The 23,160-nt window shown below is 47.9% G+C and overlaps 2 protein-coding genes across 6 annotated transcripts in view; one reads left to right on the forward strand and one right to left on the reverse strand.

The window, feature by feature from the left end:
* LOC120896086 overlaps positions 1-23,160 on the reverse strand; it is a 71,045-nt gene that overhangs the window by 26,633 nt on the left and 21,252 nt on the right. For 2 of the 5 annotated variants that reach the window (XM_040299931.1, XM_040299929.1), the window contains exons 2-3: positions 13,776-13,941; positions 9,711-9,762 (exon numbers count right to left, since the gene is read on the reverse strand). Coding sequence is in view for 1 of the 5 variants with exons in the window: in XM_040299925.1 (XP_040155859.1) it covers positions 9,743-9,762 (20 nt within the window). In the remaining 4 variants the exon portion in view is untranslated. The remainder of the gene's footprint in view (positions 1-9,710; positions 9,763-13,775; positions 13,942-23,160) is intronic. The other 3 variants (XM_040299933.1, XM_040299932.1, XM_040299925.1) reach the window with 2 other exon arrangements.
* LOC120896084 lies at positions 352-7,673 on the forward strand. Its single transcript, XM_040299917.1, has 6 exons — positions 352-616; positions 695-3,154; positions 3,221-3,350; positions 3,425-5,305; positions 5,381-5,595; positions 5,678-7,673. The coding sequence occupies exons 1-6, from the start codon at positions 563-565 to the stop codon at positions 7,517-7,519; spliced, it is 6,582 nt and encodes a 2,193-aa protein (XP_040155851.1). The 5' UTR covers positions 352-562; the 3' UTR covers positions 7,520-7,673.

The following is a 23,160-nucleotide window of genomic DNA, read 5'->3' on the forward strand; positions in this document are numbered from 1 at the left end:
AGAAGAATGCTCTATAAAAATACGTAAACATCGACGAATGGAAAATGGATAATTTCAAGTTAAATTCAAGTTTCAAATTAAAAATATAAACTCAATTTGTTCAAGTAATACATTAGTCACACCCAAACTTTTAAAATTTAATTTATTTATTATTACAAAATCTAAAACCTTCTTTTACAACAAGGATTAATAAATAAGTGTACGATCCTGCCTTCCATTCTCTGCACCATAGTGCATCGCGATACCGTATTGCATACATTTAGGCGCTAAGCTCCGTAACGGCCATTTGCATTCGGATTGCGTAGTGTTAGTGGCCAGTGCCTTTTATTCACTCTCGCCAGTTCACCTAGCTCAGTATTCATAAGCATTCGGCTAAGTACACCTTCACCAGCAGATTCTGTGGCTATTTCCTCTTCCAGTATCGTCGTGTGCACATTATCGTATCGTCATCCCACAGTTAAAGTTTTATCGTAATCATGGTGCCATCGGTTTGAGTGCGTTCGGTTGAAATATTTTAATTCGTATCCTACAAACACATGTTTTATGCAAAACCGTGCCCAACATGCAGTGTAGCTCGTTTCTAGTGCTTTCCTTTGTGCTCTCTATTGAGCTGGTGGTAATAACCTTTAACAAAGCGTCCTGCAACCCCGTACCGCTTCCTAACCACGTGTTCTCACTTTCCCCGCTTTACTAGCTTGTAGTGCATAGTGATGGGGAAAAAAATCCGCTCGATCCACAGGGCCAAATGCGAGGGCCGGCCACCTTTCCGAAACAGGAACCTCACAACACAACGCACGATTCCGCGACGGAATCAGCTACCCCTTCCGCGTACGAACTAAAGCGCCAACAGTTGCTAGAACATCCGGACGGGTTCGACGAGGCGGAGCTGAAACCGCTGCGCGAAACACACATCAACGTGCTGCACGAAGCGATCGATGCGAAGCTGATCGATCCAAGCTTCATCCGTACGTTGGGCGCCGTTTCGGAACCGCCGAAGGTGCACGATACCACCCGGGATACGCTTTCGATACGGTCCATCGAGGAGGACGTTAACTTTACGCTCGGCGAGCGGGTAGTGCGCTGGAAGACGATGAGTGCGATCAACGTCGATCGGCACGTGGTCGTGGGGCTAACGGCGGCCAGTGCGGTGGTGCTGCTGGAGCGCGACGGCCAGTACGTCCTGAGCCAGGAGCTGCTGCTCGAGTCGGCCCCGATTGCCTTCGAGGTGTTAAGCTTCTGGGACACGGAGCATGCGTCAGCGGTCGGGTGTGTGGTCATATCGATGGGCAACTTTCTCGTCTGGTACACGCTGCGCGAACAGTCGGAGTACAAGCTGGAGGAGGAATGGCGCTGGCCGCTGCACAAAACAATTACGCAAATTAAATTCTTTCGCCAGAAGGAGGTTGATGCGCTGCTGCTGATAGGTCGGCATCCGAATCGGCACGAGTCGGTGTCGGCCACCGTGTACGAGTTTTCCTTCAACGATCGACAGTTTTGGTTGATGCAGAAGCTCGGCCTAAAGCATCCCTGCACATCGGTAGGGCTAGTGGCCGCCGGGGAAGAGTATTTGGTTGCGTTTCCGCAGAATACGACCGTAGAGCTGTACACGTTCCGTGTCGGGGATCAGAACCGTAGAAAGTTTAAGGCCGTAGGTAACTACAGCTCGGAAGCGCTCCGCTCGGTGTACGCCTTTCAAATAGGACGCTACGCGTACGTTGCTATCAGCGGCAAAACGCCGGCCGTTTTGCGCTACAAGCGGGGTAAGTTTTACGAGCAGAAGATCCCCACCGAGGCACTGGAGATAGTGGAAGCGTTCTTTGAGATACCGGCCCGAACGTACCGGGACGATATGGTGCTGCTGGTGCAGCATCGTATGATTTTTGCCACGCACGAAATACAGCGCCTGGAAGCGCTCGTGTGGAACGGTGTGTCGTTCGACCTGGCCACCAACATACCGTGCATGGTAGGGAACGAGGTGATCGACAACGAGGTCAGCTGCATGCTGGATCTCGACCGCACGGACGGGTTGTTCGGTGCGACGATAGCGCAGCGCGGCAAATCCATATCGATCATTGTGCCGCGCCACGAGGCACACTCCAGTCTGTACCGCATGTCGATCGAGTTGCTGTCCGGGGAGCATCCGATTTTGATGAAAATTCAAGAAATCCAGGAAACGATGGACGCGTTCACGAAGATAATCGACTACCAGAATGCGGTGATTGAGCAGGCCCAGTCGTACGTTGAGCTGATGGAAAGCGATCCGGTAGTGCTGAAGCGCCAGAACCTTAGCTCAGTCGATACGCCGCTGGTGCGCTTTGCGGAGGATTTCGATCTGGCCGGGGTGAAAATGACGATCGGACAAAACAGCTGGCGCGAGGCAGACTTGCAGGCCGATCTGACCGCCACTGTTAAAACGGTGCAGGACGTCGAGCTGAGTGTGGATGCAATGCTGTCCGAGTTGCAGTACAGCGTGCGGCGGGATGCCCGCTCGCACGATCTTCAAATCAACGGTACGGTACAGGTGACGGGACGGCTGTATATCGACGGGGCGCTGCACGCGGACGATATGTACATACAGCGCTTTGAACAGCCACGCATGGACCATCTCGTACGGTTCGGTCGCGATGTGCACGGCCAGGAGGTACCGACGATGCAAGAGCTACACCTGAAGGAGTTGAACGTGGAGCAGCTTCAGTTCGATCGTTTCAATGGCATACCGGCGGAAGAGCTACTGTACGACGTTGACGGCAAGGTGGTGCTCGATGGGGAGCTCGTCCTCGGCGGTGATCTCTACACAAACACCGTGCTGCTTCCCGAGGGAGGCACAGTGAATGGGATCGATCTAAGCGAGGCGTTGATTTACTTCAACTGCAAAAATAGACGTTGGCGGAACCTGACGCTCGATTCGCTGGAAGTCATCGACGATGTGCAGGTGGCGAACAAAGTCAACGGGGCCCGCATCAATCTGCAGGAAGCGGAAAGCTCGCTGCGCAATGCAATCGATGAGCATGGGCGTGTGCTGCGGTCAAAGGCTTTGCACATCGAGGGTGATCTAAGCTTCGAGCGCATCAACGGTGTCCCTTGGAAAACGTTTTACGATGGGCTCGTTTTTAAGGATCGACCGATGCGGCTTGGAATTCTTAATGTGGAAGGGGTGAGTTGGATTGAAATCATGTTCATTTCAATAGTGAGATGCATTTTTCTTACCTTTTATTTACAGAATGTGACGTTTGCAAGCCAAACAATGGTACAGTTCTTGAACAGATTACGCTTCCCGGAGGATTATGTGCTACGATCAGGACCGCGCGAATCGATCATTACTGGCCAGAAGTATTTCAAGGACTCTTTAAGTAAATAACGATCCATTTTTTCCTATATACGCTAAAATCGGATGCTTCTTACACTAATTTAACTCTTCTTCCAGCAATGGATGCGCTCGACATTGACGGTTTTGTGAACGGTATCAATCCGTTCGATTTCATCACACTACACGACGATCAGTATATCCCGGGCAATGTGACATTCGACTCACTCGAGATTGAAGAATCTCTCGATGTTCGCGGTGCCGTCCATGGCAAGCATATGGATAAATTTCTCGACAATCCATCCCTTCTCCAAACAAAGCTGCTGGAAGCGGCCTGCGAGTTTAACGAGGTAGTCGTTAACGGACCAATCTACGTCGATCAGCTCGATGGTTACGATCTGGACCACTTCCTGCAGAGCGTTGTGTACGTAGACGAACAGTACGTGGAAATTAACGCATCGAAACACTATCGCAGTCTACACTTTTACGAACCGATCCGGATCGAGTCGAACATGATCGGCGAGATACATCTGGACGAGCTGCTGACCAAGAGCACGGATCAGACGATCAACGTGAGCATGGTGCTGGGCAACGTGTTTTTCAACCGCGTACAGGTGCACGGCCTGTTCGGTGGCATCAACGTGACGGAGTGGGATACGAATTCGATCAAAATATTCGGCGACCAGCACACGCAGGCGACGCTAGAGTTCTGCCCTCAGTATTCCTTGCTGTACGCAAAGAACCTTGAGATAGTGGGAACCCTCAATGGTCAACCGCGGGCCGCGTTCTACGACATGGAGGAGGAAATCGTCTTCCGCGATCAATCCATCTACATGAGCGAACTGTACGCGAGCTACCTATCGCTTGCGGGCAGCGAGATCGATGGTCCCACGAACACGTTGAACGACGTCCACCTGCCCACGTTTGACGCGTACCGGTTCAGCTTAAGCCAACCGCAAACGATACAGCACGATGTGCTCGTCGACACACTGTACGTTAGTAACGCGTTTGCTGCACGTTACCTTAACGGCTTGGATGTAGTACGGCTCCAGGAGAATGTGGAGACGTACCTGAACGATGATTACATGCTCAGCGGTAGGCATGTGCTCGATACACTGCATATCGATGGAAGCGTCGAGATCGGTATACTGAATGGAGTTGATTTGACGCAGTTTCTGAACAACGTCATATGGTTGGACCGACCGAATGCTGTCCAGAGTGCATTGCACTTTTTGCATCCCTTGCACGTAGACGGAGATGTGTCGGTCGATGGAGCCTTGAATGAGATACCGTTTGTCACCTTCTTGAGCAACGTGGTGTACAGAACGGATGCGGCAGCGGTGGAGTTCACCGGATCAAAGCTGTTCACGCAAGGGTTCGATGTGGTGGGCGATCTGCACACACCAACCATCAACAATGTGCCGGTAAAGGATCTGGTGCTCAAAAATGAATCGATCACTTTTCCCGGCCGCGTGCTAACGACGGGCAGAGTGTACGTGAAAGAGATGATTGTCAGTGGCACCATCAACGGGAAGTCGTTCAAACCAATCGAAGCGTACTACGCGTACGATAACGCTACCGACACACACATCATCAAGGGTGATCTGCGTCTGCAAGGCCAGCAGACCATTCACAGCTTAGAGGCGTACGGTGGCTGGAATGAGCTGATGAATGTGACGCACAAGCTTGCATCGCTCATCCGCACGAACCAGGACTACTACTTCAAGGGGCATTACGTCCTGCAGGAGGAGGTTCATTTCAAGCATGGTTTTACGGTTGATTTCGTAAACGGGTACAATGTGTCGAACGTGCAGAACGAGATCGTATACTACGATCAGCAGGAACCGATCGTGTTTAGCGAACCAGTAGAGTTCTATGGAAATGTGTGGGGAGGACCATTGCATATTACGGGTGATTTGATTGGGAAAAATCTGATGGGCATTGATCCGGACACACTTTTGCAGCAAACGTTGCTGATAAACAAGGATTATGAGATTGTGGGTAAGTGTGAAGGAAGCATACATTTTGAACGACTAATTAATCTATTTTTTATTTTTCCTTTATAAAATCGTACAGATAAGATAGTGTTCCTTCCGGGAGCCTTCAAATGTAACCATCTAGTGGCTGCTTCTATCAATGGCCTACCGACGAGCGGACTAATTACCCTGCACACGGAACAAACGATCGACCAGCCAGTTTATGTGAAGCAAATCGTCATTCACCATCCTCTACAAGTGGAAGGTCTTGTGAATGGGCGAGATCTTCGCGTGGAACGAGCAAATACCGTCATGGTAATAGGAAGTTGCTTTCTTCCTCATCCAATCAATGAACAACATTGACCTTATCTCTCTCTCTCCCTCTCTTCAATTACAGCGTTACGGCGAACAAACGATCGACGCACCGTCAGTGTTCAACTCCATACGCGTGCTGAACAGTGCCACGCTGCCCAAGATTCTGAACGGTGTGCCGTTTGGCGAACCGGTACAGCTGACCGACGACATGACCATCTCGTCACCGTTAACGTTCTACAAAATTGCCGCCATCGATGTGTACACTAACGACACGGTCGGTGGGATCGATTTCGATCACTGGTACGAGCGCGCGCTCTGGACCGATGGGCGTGAGCATCAAACGTACTGGGGTAGGCTACGCTCTCGTAAATTCGTCTTCCGTGACAGCATCCACGGCAATGGTACGATCAACGGGTTGCCCATTAACGAGATCGTACGCAAGCTCCACTCCGAGAAACAGTTCGTCGAGGGTGAGCTGGCTAAACGTCGCGCCAACTATCGCGCCTCTTGTCGCGAAACGCAAGCCCTCATCAATGGTACGCAGAAGGGTGTGTACTTCTTTAACTACTTCGTGCAGCGGCAAACTATTCGCGTGCAGCAACCCATCCAGTCGTTCTGGACGTTCCAGCACCAGGGCAACCATTTCCTTGCGCTCAACTACGGCTGCGGTAGTAAGTTCTTCCAGTGGAACCCACAGGACCGAGTGTTCGTGGGACTGTTCAAGGCGCACACGGGGTACGTTTTTGAGTGGCAAACTGTGGCTGCGCAGGATGAGAAGCTTTATCTAGTAACGCGATCGGCACCGACGGATGAGCAGTGCAATGTGACGGGGCTGGCGATATGGGAGTTCCAGGGACTTTCGCTGGAGCTGGTGAAGGCCATGCCGGATAAGGATACCGATAGCTTGTTTGTAGATCCTTCCACCAGTGGACGGTTCTACGTCTTGGAGCGCACGACCGTGCTCGAGTATGATGTGACTGGTAAGGTGCAGGAAGAATGGGACCTGTCACGCATCTTTGAAGCAGCAAGCTTTGTACCGAGCTCACTTGGTGTTGGACTGGCTTTGGCCGATGGGAAACGAATTGCGGTTCTGTCTAGAGCCGAAGGCACCATCAAACCCTCACGCTCCAAGCGCTCACACGATGATCCACTCGTAAATCTGGCCCTGTTCGCCTCCCCCATAACGGTGTACAATCAAATGCAAAGGAACAGCTCGTACTACCGCACGGATGATACTCCGGACGAATACACGCAGGAGGTGTCGCTACTCACCCAACCCGATCCGCTGAACGAAATCGGAGCGATACAGGAAAGCAACGATACCGTCATAATAACGCGTCAAACACAAACGGACCTGATGGAACCTCTCGAACCACTACCCGAACCACGGATAGCCAAGGTAGTACCGCTCGGACGCATCAGCACCACGGAAAACAGCCACTTCCCTGACCCTGCCACCGGCGAACTGCTTACCTTCCACGTTGGTCTGCGGGGTGAAGCGCGCCGGCTACTAGTGGCAGTCACCGACACGGTCAACACGATCATCCAGGGCAACCACGACACGGTCCGCATCTACAGCGACATACTGCAGGGTCACCTGTTCCAGATCATATCCTGCCACCGGCCGGCACAGCTTGCGGTGCTAGAGGTTCGGGACGAAACGATACTGGCATTTGTGGAAAATCACCGCAAGGTACAACTCTACACGTACCGCGGCCGCAAAGGGTTCGTACACTGGAACAGCTTCAATCTGGCCTCGCCCGGTGTGCAGATGGCGAGTGTGCAGCTACCGCAAGCACCCTTTTTCAAATGCAACCTGCACTATCTAGCAATAGCGCTGAGCAGCAAGGAGCTAACGTTTCTCAAAGCCAAAACGCAGGGCGACTGTGGCATCAATCTACAGCTGGATTGCGGTACGGTGTAGCGGAGGTGGTGATTATGTTGAGGATGCTTATTTTGTTTTAGCTGTCAGTTTTGTTCTGTTCTGTACAACGAAGCGGAAGTTGTATTAGTAGATCTTGTGATTGTAAATGTAGTTTTTTTTTGTGCACGATAATAAACAGTATTTTTGTTATATATTTTTTGCGATTTTTTCCCGATCCGATTGGGAATCTGAATAAAACACATGAGATTGTCTGTCCTTTTGACGATTTGAACCCATGGTCAGTATTAAGCAAATCCGTGCTCTGGTTTTGCCTCAAGAATAGATCAAAATACCGAATTTAAAAACAGATTATTACTTATATAATTATTAACTAAAAAATACAACTTAACGGTTTGATTTTATAAATGTTATCAAACAATTTTGATAAGAATATATATTTATAAGTAAACGTTAATGAACGTTTATTGACCTTGCTGTGAATGTATTTATATTTAATGCAAAGAACACTATACACAGTGTGCATTTCCTCTTACAAGGCTGTACACTCCAATCAGCTCGGTTTTTAATAGAAGCAAAAACAAACCTTACAAATTGCAGCTACTTCAAGGGCACATCCCGTTCCGCTAAACACAATCAAAGATTACACCATTTGCCTCTTAACGTATGCTCATACATACGAATCTTGAGATGATGCGATGAAGCCGACAAACAAAGCCGACTCCGCATTCGATTTCCTCTAACGTCACTATCATCCGGAATGGCCATACGGAGCAATTGGGTGGGTAACGTCATCCATCCATGCCCCGGGATTGTCTCGTCCTGTCCGTCCGTACGCCACTATCTGAAGGCCTGCAGCTCTTATCAGGGCGATTGTCATTCAAACGGTATTGCCTGCCGGCGATAAGCGTACCGCCCTATGCACACATACGCAGACACAGACACACACACATATGCTGATAATACGGTGTGTGGTCTCCCGGTTCGCAGACGGAGCCGAAGAGCGAATCTCAATCCCTGCCGGGAGATTGCTTGCCCAGCCAGTCTGGCGCTCATGGTGCAAAGTGTTTCGGCATTGTGAGAACAGAACACCAAAGTCGGCCAACGGCTCACCATTCTCCTGAACTTTCCGAAAGGCCTGACAGTTCTCTCGCGCTTACCGTCAGGATCGGGGGTACGAGCTTTCCCCGTGTTGTGTGTGCATTGTTTCTGTCTGTTGTGATGTAAATCGCCGTGTGCGTGTGCAAAGGTGTGAAAAGATGCCTTGAGATAGCAAAGGCATTGTGACAATTGTTGTATGTAATATTTTCTACTATTCTGCTGTGTATGTGTTGTGGATATTGTGGAATCGTTTGCAAAGCTGCAAGGTTAGTACGGCAAAGTGATAAAGGTGATTTACCCCAAAGGATACAAGAGTAAACATTCATCCTGTATTCTGAAGTACCCAACGGGATGGGAGTTTTCTCCTGGATTGCACTCCCTGCATGCTTGCCGTATTATAGTTCAAGTGGCCACTCCGCATACAGATTCCACTTTATCGCCAGCTTCGTGGCCCATCCTTCATGACAAGCTTCGACTTCCGTCCCGCAAACAAGCAAAGCAAACACGGGCCCCAACAATGATAAGCTAATGCTGAAGAGGCCGGATGCCCTCTCCAACCTCCAACGAAAACCCCAAAAAAAAGCCCACCTTGTACTCATTAGTTCCAGACGGAAAGCGATCGATATGAGAAGAGGTGTGTGTATGTTGTTTCTCCCTTTTTTTTCTTCTTTGAAGGGGCTTTTGGCGAGCAACCATGACTACATCATTGTCAAGGCTGTCTAGCTGGCCTATGGGAGACGCAATTTGTGGTTGGCAAAAGTTTGCACGCCACACGATAACGTTTGGGACCCACCCAACAATTAAGCAAACGAAGAAGAAAAATAAACTAAAAACATTTATAGACACTTCTTCATGGGTGAAGTATAGCAAAATACAGCTGTTTTCAACACTCAGTTTGGGTATGCTTGGATCGACTATCCCTTCGGGGTCCTGTGTTTGACCATCAGTGGGGCGTGGTAACCTACCAAATAGGTTACTTCTCACCCCGAATTCCCTGTAGCATTCCTGCATAGCGTGGACACAACGTTTTTGACAGCTTTCAGTTCCACAGTTGACAGTGCCTTTGTAATGCCCGATGGCGGTTAGTGCGCATGTCGCTGTATAAGCCACGGATTTACGGAGCGGAACGTACCTTGAGTGTTATCCTTTGATAGCTCTACTCACCGTACCCGATACTCCTGCTCCTGAAATGAAATCAAGCGATGGAAGAGAGAAAGCGAAATTTAGTGCTTGTATTGGAGTGCGTGGTGTGATAGATTAGAATTAGTATGACTTTTCGGGGGTTTGTTTTGGTCGAAGAGCGGTCTAAAAAAAAGAAATTCCATTTGCTTTGTTTACAACCGTGTTGGTGCCAATTGTCAGGGCATATTATGAACATACTTTGCTATGTCCACAAACAGCTGACCTTTGGCTGAACGATTACCATTGTGTGGATCGAACATAACTGCACATTGTATCTCATTACATCAGAATAATAGTGTCCTCTACGCTCCAATAATTTCCATAAACACCTCCAGGCATTCACCTCCACCAAAGCAATAGAACAGCTGACCGGTTAACTTTCCCCCTTTTCGGTAATGCACCACACCACGGCTAACCATTTAACCCCGCGTCCCGATAGAACCGTTACCAAAACAGACCAAGCAAGCGACCGTTTTCCACCCGAACGCCTTCAGTGTCCTGTAGCAGCAGCAGCACCACAGCACGGCGACGTCGGTGGCGGCGGCACTTCCCAAATTCACCCCTATAATGGTTTTTGGGCATGAGGACACGTTCCCTAATTTTTGTTGCCCTTGTCTAACGTTAACCCTCCACACATGCGGTGCGTTATCCTTTTCGTTGGTCCCTTCCATTTGACGCTTTTGCTGCTTCCTTTGCTACTCTTGGTTGATCTCGACATACACAAACAAAAAACAAGGCAGGAGAGTGTGTAGGGCTTTGAAAAGAGCACGTTTCCAATTTTCCAAGTTGCCGAGCGCATGCAATGCAACGCACGCACATGTAGTTCAGAGAATGGCCACGGATAGAGCACGTTTTTGCTGAGAGCCTCACTGCACGCACTGAAGCGATAGGATGCAGGGTTTGCTAGGCACGTTTCTGAGGAAATTTAAGGGATATAATTAAGTAATTTAAAACCATTCTAAATCTTTTGTTTGTCTATCATTAGTTTGTTTCTCAAGCTATAAAGTTTATCAATTTCAATTTCAAATCTAATGGAAACGAAACTGTAACAACCTCAATGTTCGTTCTGCACCACAGCCAATCCCTCACAGCGCGAGTGCACAGATGGGCGATACAGCTGAGTCTTACCGCAATAATCTCACTTGCTGAAAGGGAGAAAAGAGAGTGAGAAAACACACACACAGCACACTGGGAGAGAACACACGATTTCTACGCATCCATGGCGCATGGAACCGGCTGCGAATGAGGGAAAAAGACTAGATTTTCCTCGGACCTCGCGCGACGCGGACGCGAGTCGGCATTTTGTCGGGTGCCGAAAATCCTACAATCGCGGTAATCGATACAGTTTGTGGCATAGTTTGCCGGTAGTTGTGCATATGGTTTCGTTATTTTTTTTTTTTGTGCAATGTGCAACTATAGGTTAGTGGTAAGAGAATTTCCTGAATGTGATTTTACCATATTCAGAATGGAATAAATCATTTTAAAGTTGAACAGATGTTTGTGGATTAGTTGAAGAAATTGTACTTCATTTTGCATGTGGTCTCTATCCGGAGTTGGGCATTATAAATTAGCCAGTGATTCTTTTGTTATGTGTATGAAATGATTAAAATGTTCTATTTAGTTAGTGGCGATGTGAACAGAGGAGAAAATGTGTATTGAAAATTGAACCAACTCTATCCACTATCGGAACCAAACACCCATAACAAGAAGGTGAGCATAGTGTGAGCGTTATAAATCTTCTCCAAGGGGAAAAATTGAACACGGTTGAGCAGCATATGAGCAGCAGCGCAGCAGCGAAGGTTGCACACACCCAGCTCGCCATAGCAGTCGGGAAACGGCCGTTTACCTTAGCGGAACTATGGCTATCTTCCTTTCTGGTACGTTTCTTTGCCGAACCATCCGTACGAGATGCATGCGTAGTACGCATGCGATACCAGAACGCCGCCACTCCTCCTTCGCTGTCACATGCTACATGCACAGTTTAGCAAATGCATCCAAACCCGAGAACGCTTGGGCGACAAGCGATACTTGAAGCTCAGCAGAAGAAGAACGAAAAAAAAACAAACCAACCTCCCCCATATTCAATGCAATACCACTCAACTGTGGCTCAAGTACATCGCGGAAGCGTTCTCAGTTCTATTGGGAACTTCCCGGCAGTTCCGGGGCTAGTCATCGAAACGAAATAGGAAACATTGATTGGAAACGAAAATGTCACACTCGCCGGCAGGCTCGAAGGGCGAGCTACACCGCGTGCGTAGCGTTAAGCTGATTATCGAGCCGTTCCACCAGATGGTCAGAGACCGGCGCATGAACGCACACACACACAGACAGGCATAAGCACTGTTTTGTGTGAAATTTGAAGCCAGACCGGCGGGATTAGGTTCAACATTAGAAGGGTCAGGATTGCAGGAGCGAAATGGTCACAGCGAACTGTTCGGAATACCTCTTAGAACGTGCTAGAATGATAGCCAATATATGAATGCGGGTGTTGGAATTGGATGGGCTGTACCATATTTGTTGCCATCACGCACACCCGAATGGATGAGAGGGTGGCGCACCCATTAACACAACACGAGCTAATACGATTCTTTACAAGCCACATCACTTTCTTATTGCCACCGCACCAATAAGGACATTGCTAATTCCCCCGTGTGGTCTGGGTTTCGGGCTATAAAATCTATGCTGAACGTAATCTGTAAACCCCCGGCGACATACGTTTTTCGGTGTGGTTTTGGTGATTTTGAGTTGATAGTTTAAGTAATCAAAAGACAAAAGGGTTTATGGTATTGTGGGAGTTGTAATTTCCAGGGCATGAATCACGAACATATCTCATATAGGATTTATAGTCCCTGTGTTATAGGCGAGGTATTAGGTTTATAAGGAATAAATCACCAGGGTTTCTTGAGGATATTTTATTGTCTGCTTGAACACTTGATTTAGAGCATCATGTCCGTCACACCCATGCAGGGCGTGTGTGATAATGACCACCCAGCCTAATGATATCATCGGGTGTGTAAACCGGACACAAACCTCCCACGAAGATGAAGAGCAGGCTCTTCAAGCTCTAGTTTACAATGTACTAGAAGTTGTAATTTGTTCAGAGCCCGGTAGGATGACTTCCGAGTGGAGTATCTGCAGTACGCTCTAATTTATTCATCTGTCGGTATTTTATTTCTAATTTTCTCATCCTCCAACGGTGACACTGCGCGTCATGGGACCACATTCTGCTGCAATCCCTTAAAGTGTGCAGCGGTAAACATTCCCTTCGCTACGCAACTCAACCCATGCCGGCCGGTTTGGTCGGTCATTGGCCGCTCCGAAACTCCCGCTGTGTCCGTGTGTCTGCATTTCATTTCCTTTGCCCACCTCTGCACATTGTAATTTATGGCAAATATCAAGGGAAAAACATCCACCCCGAATGGCGAAACAGGGTGTATTAATTACTCCTCGTTGCAGTAACGTGGACACACACACACAAACAAACACACCGTCTTAGAGCGAGCGGATAGTAAAGGGATGAAAATATCCTCGGACGTCTTCCCTTTCAGCCTCTCTCCCCTTTGCGGTGTTCCCCAAAAACGCCAGGGTACCATTTAACGCCACTGATCGATACGAGCAGAGCATAATTTGTTCAAACTTCGCGGTGCATTAGTTTCGCAATATTTAATGCCCCACGGCAAACCCCACCACATAACACCGTGGTCAACCGTTTCGGACGATCGATCGATCGGAGCGTATTTGTACAGTTGCATGAGGGGGCACGAGACGTGAAACGAGAACAGAACCGTTCCGTTACCATCTCTGCCCAGAAATCCCAGGTGGTCGATTCCGGTACCGGACACGGGTTGAGAAACGTGAAATTCTTAATACGTTCGTGTTTTGATACTCTCTCTCCCTTCGTCGCGTACTCGCTTGCATTCTAGGGAGCTGCTTTTTGTTTTATTCTGTTTCTTTCCCCCCTTCATATCTTTCTATCCCCGGAGGGACGTACGTTTCGGTTTATTTATTTATTTACCTTTCCGAAATCGTTCCTCGATTGCTTCACGACGACGTGTGGCCTGCCTGTATGCTACGGATGGGCGAGAGAGATATATGCTGTGGCACGATCCGGTCACAGCTGAAGCGCCCACAATCCATCTCAATTAGTCCGGAGCGCGAAACAGCGACCGACAGTCCAATATCTACCACACGTTGCGTTGGGATATAGGGAATCAATGTGAAAGAGCGCTTTAGAATGGTTTGTGTTTCGATAGGTAGCTTGTAGTAGAAGGAAACGTCTTTTAATGATATAATTATCAAGAAGAAATTGGCGATATAAATATTTATTAGGGTGTGCTTGAAGTAAGTATATTGATATAAGATTCATGCAGTTCACGCAGATATACCCAGAGAGCACCCAATCTTTTGGATTGAGAAGTTTTTGGAGAAAAAAGCAATTTTTGTAAAATATGGTTGGTTATTTTTAAAAGTAATTAAGTATTCCTAATTCAAACATCCTTAAAAGCAAAAATTCAAACAGCAAAAACTTGTATCGGTTGATCGGTTCTGTATCTGTTGATCGATAATTGTTTTCACACGTTGTATAGTTACTGTACCTCGCCACTACGTCCTCCCACTGATCATCCACAAAACCTTCGAGAGCGATCGCTCTAGAACTTCGTTTATTCCGCATTTAACATCTGTCAGCAGACGGAATAACGTCGCGGGGAATGGTAGTTTTAGTATAAACATTTCGCCACGTTCGTCTCGTCTTACCGGTACCGGGACCCGGCAAAAGCAATCCACCTTGGGCGAACTATCATTCACAGCTAATGTACACATTCGGCGGATGAAATGTAATTCTTTATGCAATTAATTCTACGTGTTAATGGCTCTTATAAGAGATGTGCCCAATGCCAAATTACCCATTAGTAGTGATCTCACGTTTACTACAACGAATCGTGATAATGGTACTGACCAAAGCAAATAAAAGCGTTTGTATCGTTTGCAACTCTCAAAGCCCTTAAAAAAACCCATCCGTCCAATGCACTTCTTCCTTTTGCTGCATTTCAAACCGTTTGCCATTCGAATTTATGACCTTAGTTTAATGGCACATTTTATTTGTCTGGCAGAAAGTGCACGGTTTTGCATTTCATTTCTACAAACCAACCGGCAACCAAGGTCCAGACCGAATCCAATAGGGACCTCCAAACCCAATGTCCGCACGTAAAGAAAAAGTGCAGCCAGAAACGTAACGTAAAGACGCGGCTTGATGAACACGATACCATTCTTATGCTAATCGTTCCGGCGCAAGTCACCCGAGAGTATGCCGCGTCCGATGATGCGTAGGAGCGTCCCCCAGACGCTTTCCGGTCAGACACGCATCCCGCCAGACGCCATTTAAAGGAGCGCCAGTTCTCGCGCTCCAAGCCTACCTAGTGGTGCCGCACGAAAGACGCTTCTCCAGTCCAGCCGATCGGTCCAGGGAAACGGGGCTGAACCGGAGAAGAACCGGACCTCCGAGTACACACACACATAACTGGACCAGCCCACATGTTCCACGCGGGCTCGGCTGGCTCGTCCTATCGTTCATTCCCTGGACGACGGTACAGAATGATGTCCCCCCACACGATGCTCTAGGCCCACGTATCACGATGTGCTACCTTTTGGACAGTGTTCGTGGAGAAGAATACAAAAACACCCGGCAATGGCACGAAAAAACGTGTTGACCGGGCGATAGCAAGCATGCTCTCGGGATGTAGCTGCCACAAGTCGGCAGTCGGCTTTCGTGACTCGTGACGGTTCGGCCACAATCTACGTACCGTGACTACTGCTCCCGTTCTATTCCCGTGGTTGGAGATCTCTACCGTTTGTTAAACCAATCTCTGCCACCCGTCCCGAGAACATCGCACTCGTGATAGTTTCATCAGTCAATTGACGGCAATTGAAAGTGCGCGGTTCGGTACCACGATACTCGTGGAGCGGTGTCCCCAGCCAACCATTTATGCCTCGGCTCGCCGATTCCACAGTTTCCGTCCTGTCCATGGGTGTGCATATATAGTTCGGTTTCCAGAAGCGCCATCATTCCGGCCAAACAGATCCGACGTGACTGATGCCTTCCAGTGTGACCTTGTATGACGAGGGGGGGGGGGGGAGGAGGGCCTGCATACATATATGCATACGACCAATGCCGCTGCACAGTTAATATTAATACTTTCTTTGCTTTATTTTCACACTCTCGTTCACAGCCTGCCGCGACCGAGTGTGTCTGCGACGTACATACCGGGAAGCGTCGATTAAGATCAGGATCGGAGGCAAAGGAATCCGTCTCGGTACGTCTGCGTGCACAGCAGTCAGATCTCTCACACTTCGAAGTGATTGGTTAGCACACTTCGAAAGATTCTCGCCGGGCTTCGCCCTTGCTCCAGTACGTACGAAGCCACGTAGCAAAGAGCAGCGAAAGTATGTAGCCGCTTCTCGAAACCGGGCAAAGTGTGTAGTAAAGTGTGCCAAAGTGGAAGATGCTAAAATAAGCCTAATTGATTATCCGCGGCACAGAATGCACCGTGGGAGTGGAGCCGTCAGTGGAGAGGCTGCGTGCTGGATCGTGCGCGATTTGTGTGCCCGTGTAGAGTGCTGGTGTTCAGTGAGCTGGGAGAGATGAGCGCCATGATCTTCCGCAAAAATTTACCATATTTAGTCTGTTACGCAAAGCGCCTATTTGTCAGTGTGTTAAAGTGTGTGCCATATTGCCGTAAAGCCTGCCCAATGCAGAGTGTGACCACCGTGCGGTGTGGGCTGTAACGTTCTGTGCATTTGTGGCGATCCAATAACCAGTGTTACCCAGTGTCCGATCGCTTCTTCTACTATTCTAGCATAGTGAGTGTGTGTGTCCATATCGGATATCAGCTTCATCCGCGACGTCATCCGAAGCGTTTTTTTTTTCTTACCAAAAGAGACGGTCCCAAACGCACACCAACTTCGCCGTGTTGGAGGCACGCGTCCATTTACACCACCGGACAGGGCGGGAGCACACTGGCAAGAAGAAGCCGGCAAGCAAAGCCAGTGGGCAGGTGAGTTGAACAAAATTTGATACGGATTGTTTACCCGTGATGCGTGTGTGTGTGTTTGTGTATGCTGTGCGCGGTGAAATTTGACGGTTTCAATTTTATGACGCGTATGCGCGCGGCCGTCCGGTGGGTGTGATGCCTCGCCGTGCTTTGTAAAGGCCTCCGCATTCCTTCCCTCTCCGGAGCCGGAGCCACTCTCCGAGCGAGGCGGGGTATTGTCGACCTTGATGAGATAGTCTAGTGTCTTGCAATTGAGGCCAGTAGTATGATTTGGTGGTGCGCCCGGGGAGCCTCAGCTAATTTAACGGGAAGGGCTCCGGTGCGGTGAGTTTAGCCACTCTTGGCGCGTCTAACGGCCAATGAAGCTTATGCTGTTGCTAGTTCAATGAATGAGAAATGAAGAAAATAGAGAGAAGAAAACCCCTACACACACACACATGGTCAAAAGTAGTGTAATGTACTAGCATTTCTTTGGACGGTGTTTAAGGGATGGCGCGGACAAGGAGAGGCACAATCAAACAACATAGCAGTGCGCAGAAGAGAGAAAGACTTTACAATGTGGAGAGTGGCAAAAAAGGCAACACAATCCTTTCTGTTTTCAGCCTCAGTGTTGATAATAGATCGGCGTACAATAACAAGTACTACTCACCTGCCATTGCTTTGGAAGCCGGGCCTGTGATGAGGCTTCTTTCTCTTTTTCTCTCTCTCTCTCGAACACATACACTCTATGTGCATAACGACCCTCTAACATATGTTCGCTGATCATGATTATTGGCGATGATGATGATGATCACTCTCAAGTGTAGATCCAAAGTGTGGTTGTGTGCGTGTGCGTGTGTGTGTGTGTAAGTGTATTTCTGTTTGCTTGCTGATATTATTTTCTCCTTGCACACTCTCCACCGACCCGGGGAGAAAGTGATCTTTTACGATCACCTACCCGCCCCTTTTTGTGTGCGATGATCGGCCGAAGCGCGCCCAGAACCCCAACCCGATCCGACCCCCCCCGCGCGCACACTTCAACGCGCGAAAGTTTTGCCAATTTTCGTACCAATAATTTGCGAAATTGCGCGTACGTTCTTTTCTTCTTTATCGATCCGGGGGCATGTGGAAGCCAGCCGCGTGGCACAACTGGCTGCTTCCGTTCCGTGGCCGTCTGCCACTCTGGCATATTCTGCTTTTTTATTGCTGTTGGAAGGGAAGAGTTCAAACTGCGGTGCATCGCGGCCTGCCGGCCAGTCTTTCCCGGGTGCTTGTGAGAGGTGGTGGGGTAATGAAATAATAACGATTGATTGATCGGTAGCAATGCCGTATCGTTTTCCGCATTGAAGGTTCACTTTTGTTTCGCGAACAAAGCGTGTGGAATTGGATTTTTTGTATTGCTGTTCGGGTTTGTTTGGCTGTTTGTCTTCAAAGGCGTGCGTTTGGTACATTCCCCTCACATGGTGTGGTTGTAAAATGTGCCATTTTTACGATCACCTTTCTATAAACTATAAGAGCCGTGTTTGATTGCCACCGTGTTGGTCGTGATGCCTCACTGAAACAAAGTAAATAGGATAAAGTTATTCAAATGTTGTATTTTGCAGAAAAAAAAAACGGAAGATGAGACTCAATTCACGGTTCCCCCTTCGGGGATCGGTCTGAAATCGCACCCAACGACGTACACGCATTCAGTAGCAATCTAAACAAAAAGCTGGAGCTCAGAACTGCTCGCTTGGATACAGCTTCCCGTGCGTCACGTCGTCTCGGCCAGTAATGTAAACACCGCTGACTCAACAGCGGTTCTTAATTTCAACAAAATGTTTCTGCGGAATTTCTAAACATTTTCAACTACTCACCACCAACACTTGCTGCTGTTTTGTTCGTTCTGCGTTTGAAAAGAGAATGCTATTGTTTTAAGTTGAATCGTCCGCCCGAGGTTCGTGCTAAACGGAATGACGATCAAAATACTATCCTTGGTAATCGCAAACACTTTTCCTCTCAGCCCCAAAAAATGAGCTGGCAAAATGCGGTGCCGTTGCCCGGTCAGTTTGAAATAGGCGTGCGGCGTGCAGATTGCATACCTCGCAGGCGCAACGCGCCGTCGGAACGGGTGATTTATGCGTCGTGCGGGCGATTAAGCGCCAAAATGGGGAGTTTTTTGTTTTTGCCGCAAAGCAGAAAGGTTTGCTTGCTACTCATTTCGAGTCCGTTTAGTATGCATAATGATTGCTGTATATCCCTAAATCCCTTAGCCATCCCTTGTGACAAGAGTATTTAAAATTAAAACCCCTTCACGCTGTAAGCAGTCCTTTTACCGCGTTTGACAAGGGCCAAAGTTTTACCTCGCAGTGGGTGGGCTTTGTTATAATGCAGAAGGGTTCGTATCTTCCACTTTGAATGCATATTTACATTCGATGAAATGCCCTCTGGTAAGCAATTGCTGTTGCGTGCCTGACTGGGAGTAAACTACTGCAAGCGAGAGCGGTGGAAAATATTGTTTATTATTTCTCTCTTCCAACATGACTCGCAATATTTATACCGAAAGTGCATTTTGCATCTATTAAAGTATACAAAAAAATAAACTTAAAAAACGAATGGTATGACTCATCCACACTTTCCACGTTTTCATGGTGCTCGTAGGTTAAAGTGGGTCGTATTTGTTTGCATTATTTGGTAGAATGGTGGTAGATACATGTATGCTTCTGCCTTTTCATGTACATTCAATTACAATCGATTGCATCAACCACAAGGGAACCGCTGGAGCTAGCTCGATGCAGTGTTTGTTTTTGCTCTCTGTTCTTTAAGGATTCTTCTCCGCTTTCCCTTATGTTGCTACCATAATACCATATGTAGCCAGAATCTACCGCGACGGAAAGTTAACCATAGTGTGCCAAAAAACGATACCAACGAGAGATTACGTGTTTACTTTACCCAAAAATGGTTCTTTTTTCCTTTCGCTGCTTTTCGGGACCGCTTCCAGGCTGATGGCAATGCGAAAAACTAAGATACACTGTAAACCAACCATCGCTCTAAGGTAAACAAACAGCACCATCTCTAAAAACCCTTCAATATTTCCGCTTTTAATTGCTTCATGTTTGTTTAGCGTATTGGTTTTACTTTTTATCTTCTTTCTCGCGCGGGCCGTTAGAAATGTCGTGCCCGAGAAACGTTTTCCCCCGTTCTTTTGGCTGTTGTTTTGTTTTTGCATACCTCGTACACGAAAAGGGGCAAACCCTTCCGAAAGGGTCCCAGCGAGAAAGAGACAACCGCGGTACCTTTTATACGTCTCGACAGGCACGTGCCACACACTGTGCGCTGAACAGCTGTTTCCGTAGGCTTAGTCCGTGTGCATGCAAGCTGAGACCCTGGGGTTCGCATCCTTTTAGGGACAATGATCGTTGAACTCGTCGCCGGCGACATTACAACAAATTGGATTACAATACCCCAAAAAGAAGCCGATGCGGGGTCTTTTGAATGGGTAGACTGGATTATAGGAGACCATTTTATGTGTCATAAATTGAAAAACTTTTAGCCGACATAGTGCTCGGTAAGGTCACCACACGGAAGGGTGTCGGAAGATGTACAGAGGGCAATAAATTAAATAGGAAGGCAATAAACATGCAGTAGATGACGGTCTGTTTTGTACGGATCAATTTAGAGCGAGGCAATCGGGCAGCAAAGAGGTTACACTGATTGGCATAACATTTATTCATGTACGAATGGGGTTTTATTGATAGTGCCCAAAATCGTTTAAAAAAATAAAAAGGAAACACGACGGGTGTCAATCATAATTTTACGCATTTACTATTAATTATTTTTATTTCTACACTATTGTGTTCTGTTACCAATTCCCCCTGTTCGGGACGGTACTGACGCAACAACGAAATAACAAAAGTACGCATATCAAACCCAGAATGTCATTCACCCCTAGCTGTGTAGTTGAAATATGGCGAGAGTTTCGAAAAAGAATGACGAAAAGGATAAAATATGTGTTAAAGAGGACAAATCATCGCCTCTCCTTCGCACTCGACCATTTTGGGACCGTTTCTGCACACCAGTTTGTGTTCGCTACCTCCTGAATGAGGTGAGATTTTCCACCATCCGCAAGGCCAATGACTTCAGAAAGAATAAAAATAGTTTCCCAGCCACACACCGGGGAAGCTTCGTGCCGTGATAAGGTTTGACTGCTGCTGCAGCATGTGGGGCGGTAAAGGGATATTTTCCCCCCTGAAGTCATGTTTGATTAATGCTCCATCTTTTCGAGTGAATGAACGAGCTGTAATAATTATGAAGCAAGCTAGAGAAGAATGTTTTGCCAAGGTGCGATCGAAAAAACAGGGGAAGTTTTTCCCTATTGTTGATGCGTAATTGTGACCCAGCAAACACAGACTTTTTCTTTTTTTCTCCTTTTCTATGTCATTTGTGCGAAACGGATGCTGGATTCTGGTGTTCTTACACTCCTGCGTTGTGTCACGTGCCCGCGAGCCTTATGAACGGTGCACAATCAAGAAAGCGAACTGCAGCACGTGCTAGCGAGAGCGTTCGTTTTCCGCAGCAGCAGCAGTAGCAACCATCAACGCTAGCCATACACCCTGGTCTGGCGGTAAGGATAATTGACATAGAGCCGCCGGTTTTTACGCTTCACCGGAGCAGACAATTGCTCCGAGCGTGGCGTGGATTCTTTTCTGCTTTGCTTTGCTTCTCCGAGTTGCAAGAGCAATTGCGGTGCATGAGCACACACAGGCACACACACACACACCGATGGGCATCATCATTCTTGCATCGACAGCAGAGCGCCACGCTTCCGAAAATGGTCACGCGTGTCTGCCGGAATGTAGTGTGCTCGAGTCCTGAATGAAAAGGGAAAATTGAAAATGATGAGCAAAAAAAAAACAAAACAAAAACGCTGCTCAGACGCTCAGCGTAAGGGATAAGGATGTGCCATCGCCCGGGACGGGTTCTTTTATGATGTGTTTTTCGATGTGAGATAGCAGACGACGGATAGGGCCAGCAGGGAAAGCAGCCGGGTTCTTTCTTTGCTGGTTTTAATATCGCCGACAGCGCATCTTTATTGCGTACCAAAATGGGGAATGTTAATGAAAGAGAAACGTTCTGCACAAGGGAAGAGAGAACGGAATGGGCTGCTAGCGTACAGGGGATGAGGGAACGTTGGGTTGGCTTTAGTTTGGTGTCACTTTTCAGAACAAAAGCAAGGAGAATATTGCCATCATTCGCACACGGCGGTGCAATTCGCGTTGACAAGCTCTTCCGACGGCAGTGCTCGAGGCAATGTCTGTGTGTTGGTGAGTGTTGGGGTGTTAATCATCTAATTTGACAAATTTTTAACATTTGTGGCTCGATCATTTGAAGTTTTCCTTTCGTTCGTTTCATTGAAATTAAAGGAACGGTTTAAGATATAATAGTGAACAGTTATTATATCATCTAAGTAACAAAATAGTATCACATTGTATGTCAAATTTGTTCGTTAGAATTGCACTTGTTTTACCAAAATCATCACTCCGACCGTCATTTCCAGCCTTTTTTTTAAACTAAGCCATTCCGTTTTCGCTTGTCACGATTGCGACAGTGCTGTGACGTTCACTTCAGCGTGCATCAGCGTAAAGCGTCAGTCAATGCCAGAATTTCGGAGGTCAATGTTGCATTCGCTCGTTCGAGAGGGCATGCTTTCACCACCTTCACTGAGAAAGTTCGATCGGAAACTATCGAAAACGGTGTGTGGACCACCGCCGAACACTACCAATCCCTTAATATACGAACGAACCTAAACCGGAAACCAGTGTCTGGGAGAGTGTCCATAAATCGATCGCGTTGGGGCGCAGGTGTGCTTGTGGCATCGATCCGTTCGCTATCGATCGTTCCGGCAGCACAACCGCCTTCAAGCATGAGATAGTGTTGTCATCGGCTACGCCACAACCAAACTAGCTAGTGAGCATTATAAACCTCACGAACTCTTCAGATTCCAACGCACGATGAATGGACTCCCCCAACGGCTCCCGGGATCAATCAGAGGACAACGCACTCGGCACATTGATGAATGAACATTTGTTTTCACCGATCGGAACGTGGAATCGATTAGCAAACAGTGTTGTGCTGCGTTTGGTTCGGATTTTAGATGTACTGCGCCGCTTGGTAGGAATTTCCATCTTTTCCCCCCGAGTTGAAAGGCCTGGCAGATGGGCCAGCTCAAATCGACTGCCATTGCCAGTCGGCGGCTACCAGCGGCCAAAGCTAAATTTAGCCATTTATTTCAGTTTACTACACAGTGAGCGTGCACTGCACTACTTCGGTGCCGGCCTTACACAGCTTGCTGTCGACCGAGCTTGCTTCCACTTGAGTGAAAAGTGTCGCCGC

This window comes from Anopheles arabiensis, chromosome 2, assembly GCF_016920715.1.
Source record: "Anopheles arabiensis isolate DONGOLA chromosome 2, AaraD3, whole genome shotgun sequence".
NCBI classification, from domain to species: Eukaryota; Metazoa; Arthropoda; class Insecta; order Diptera; family Culicidae; genus Anopheles; species Anopheles arabiensis.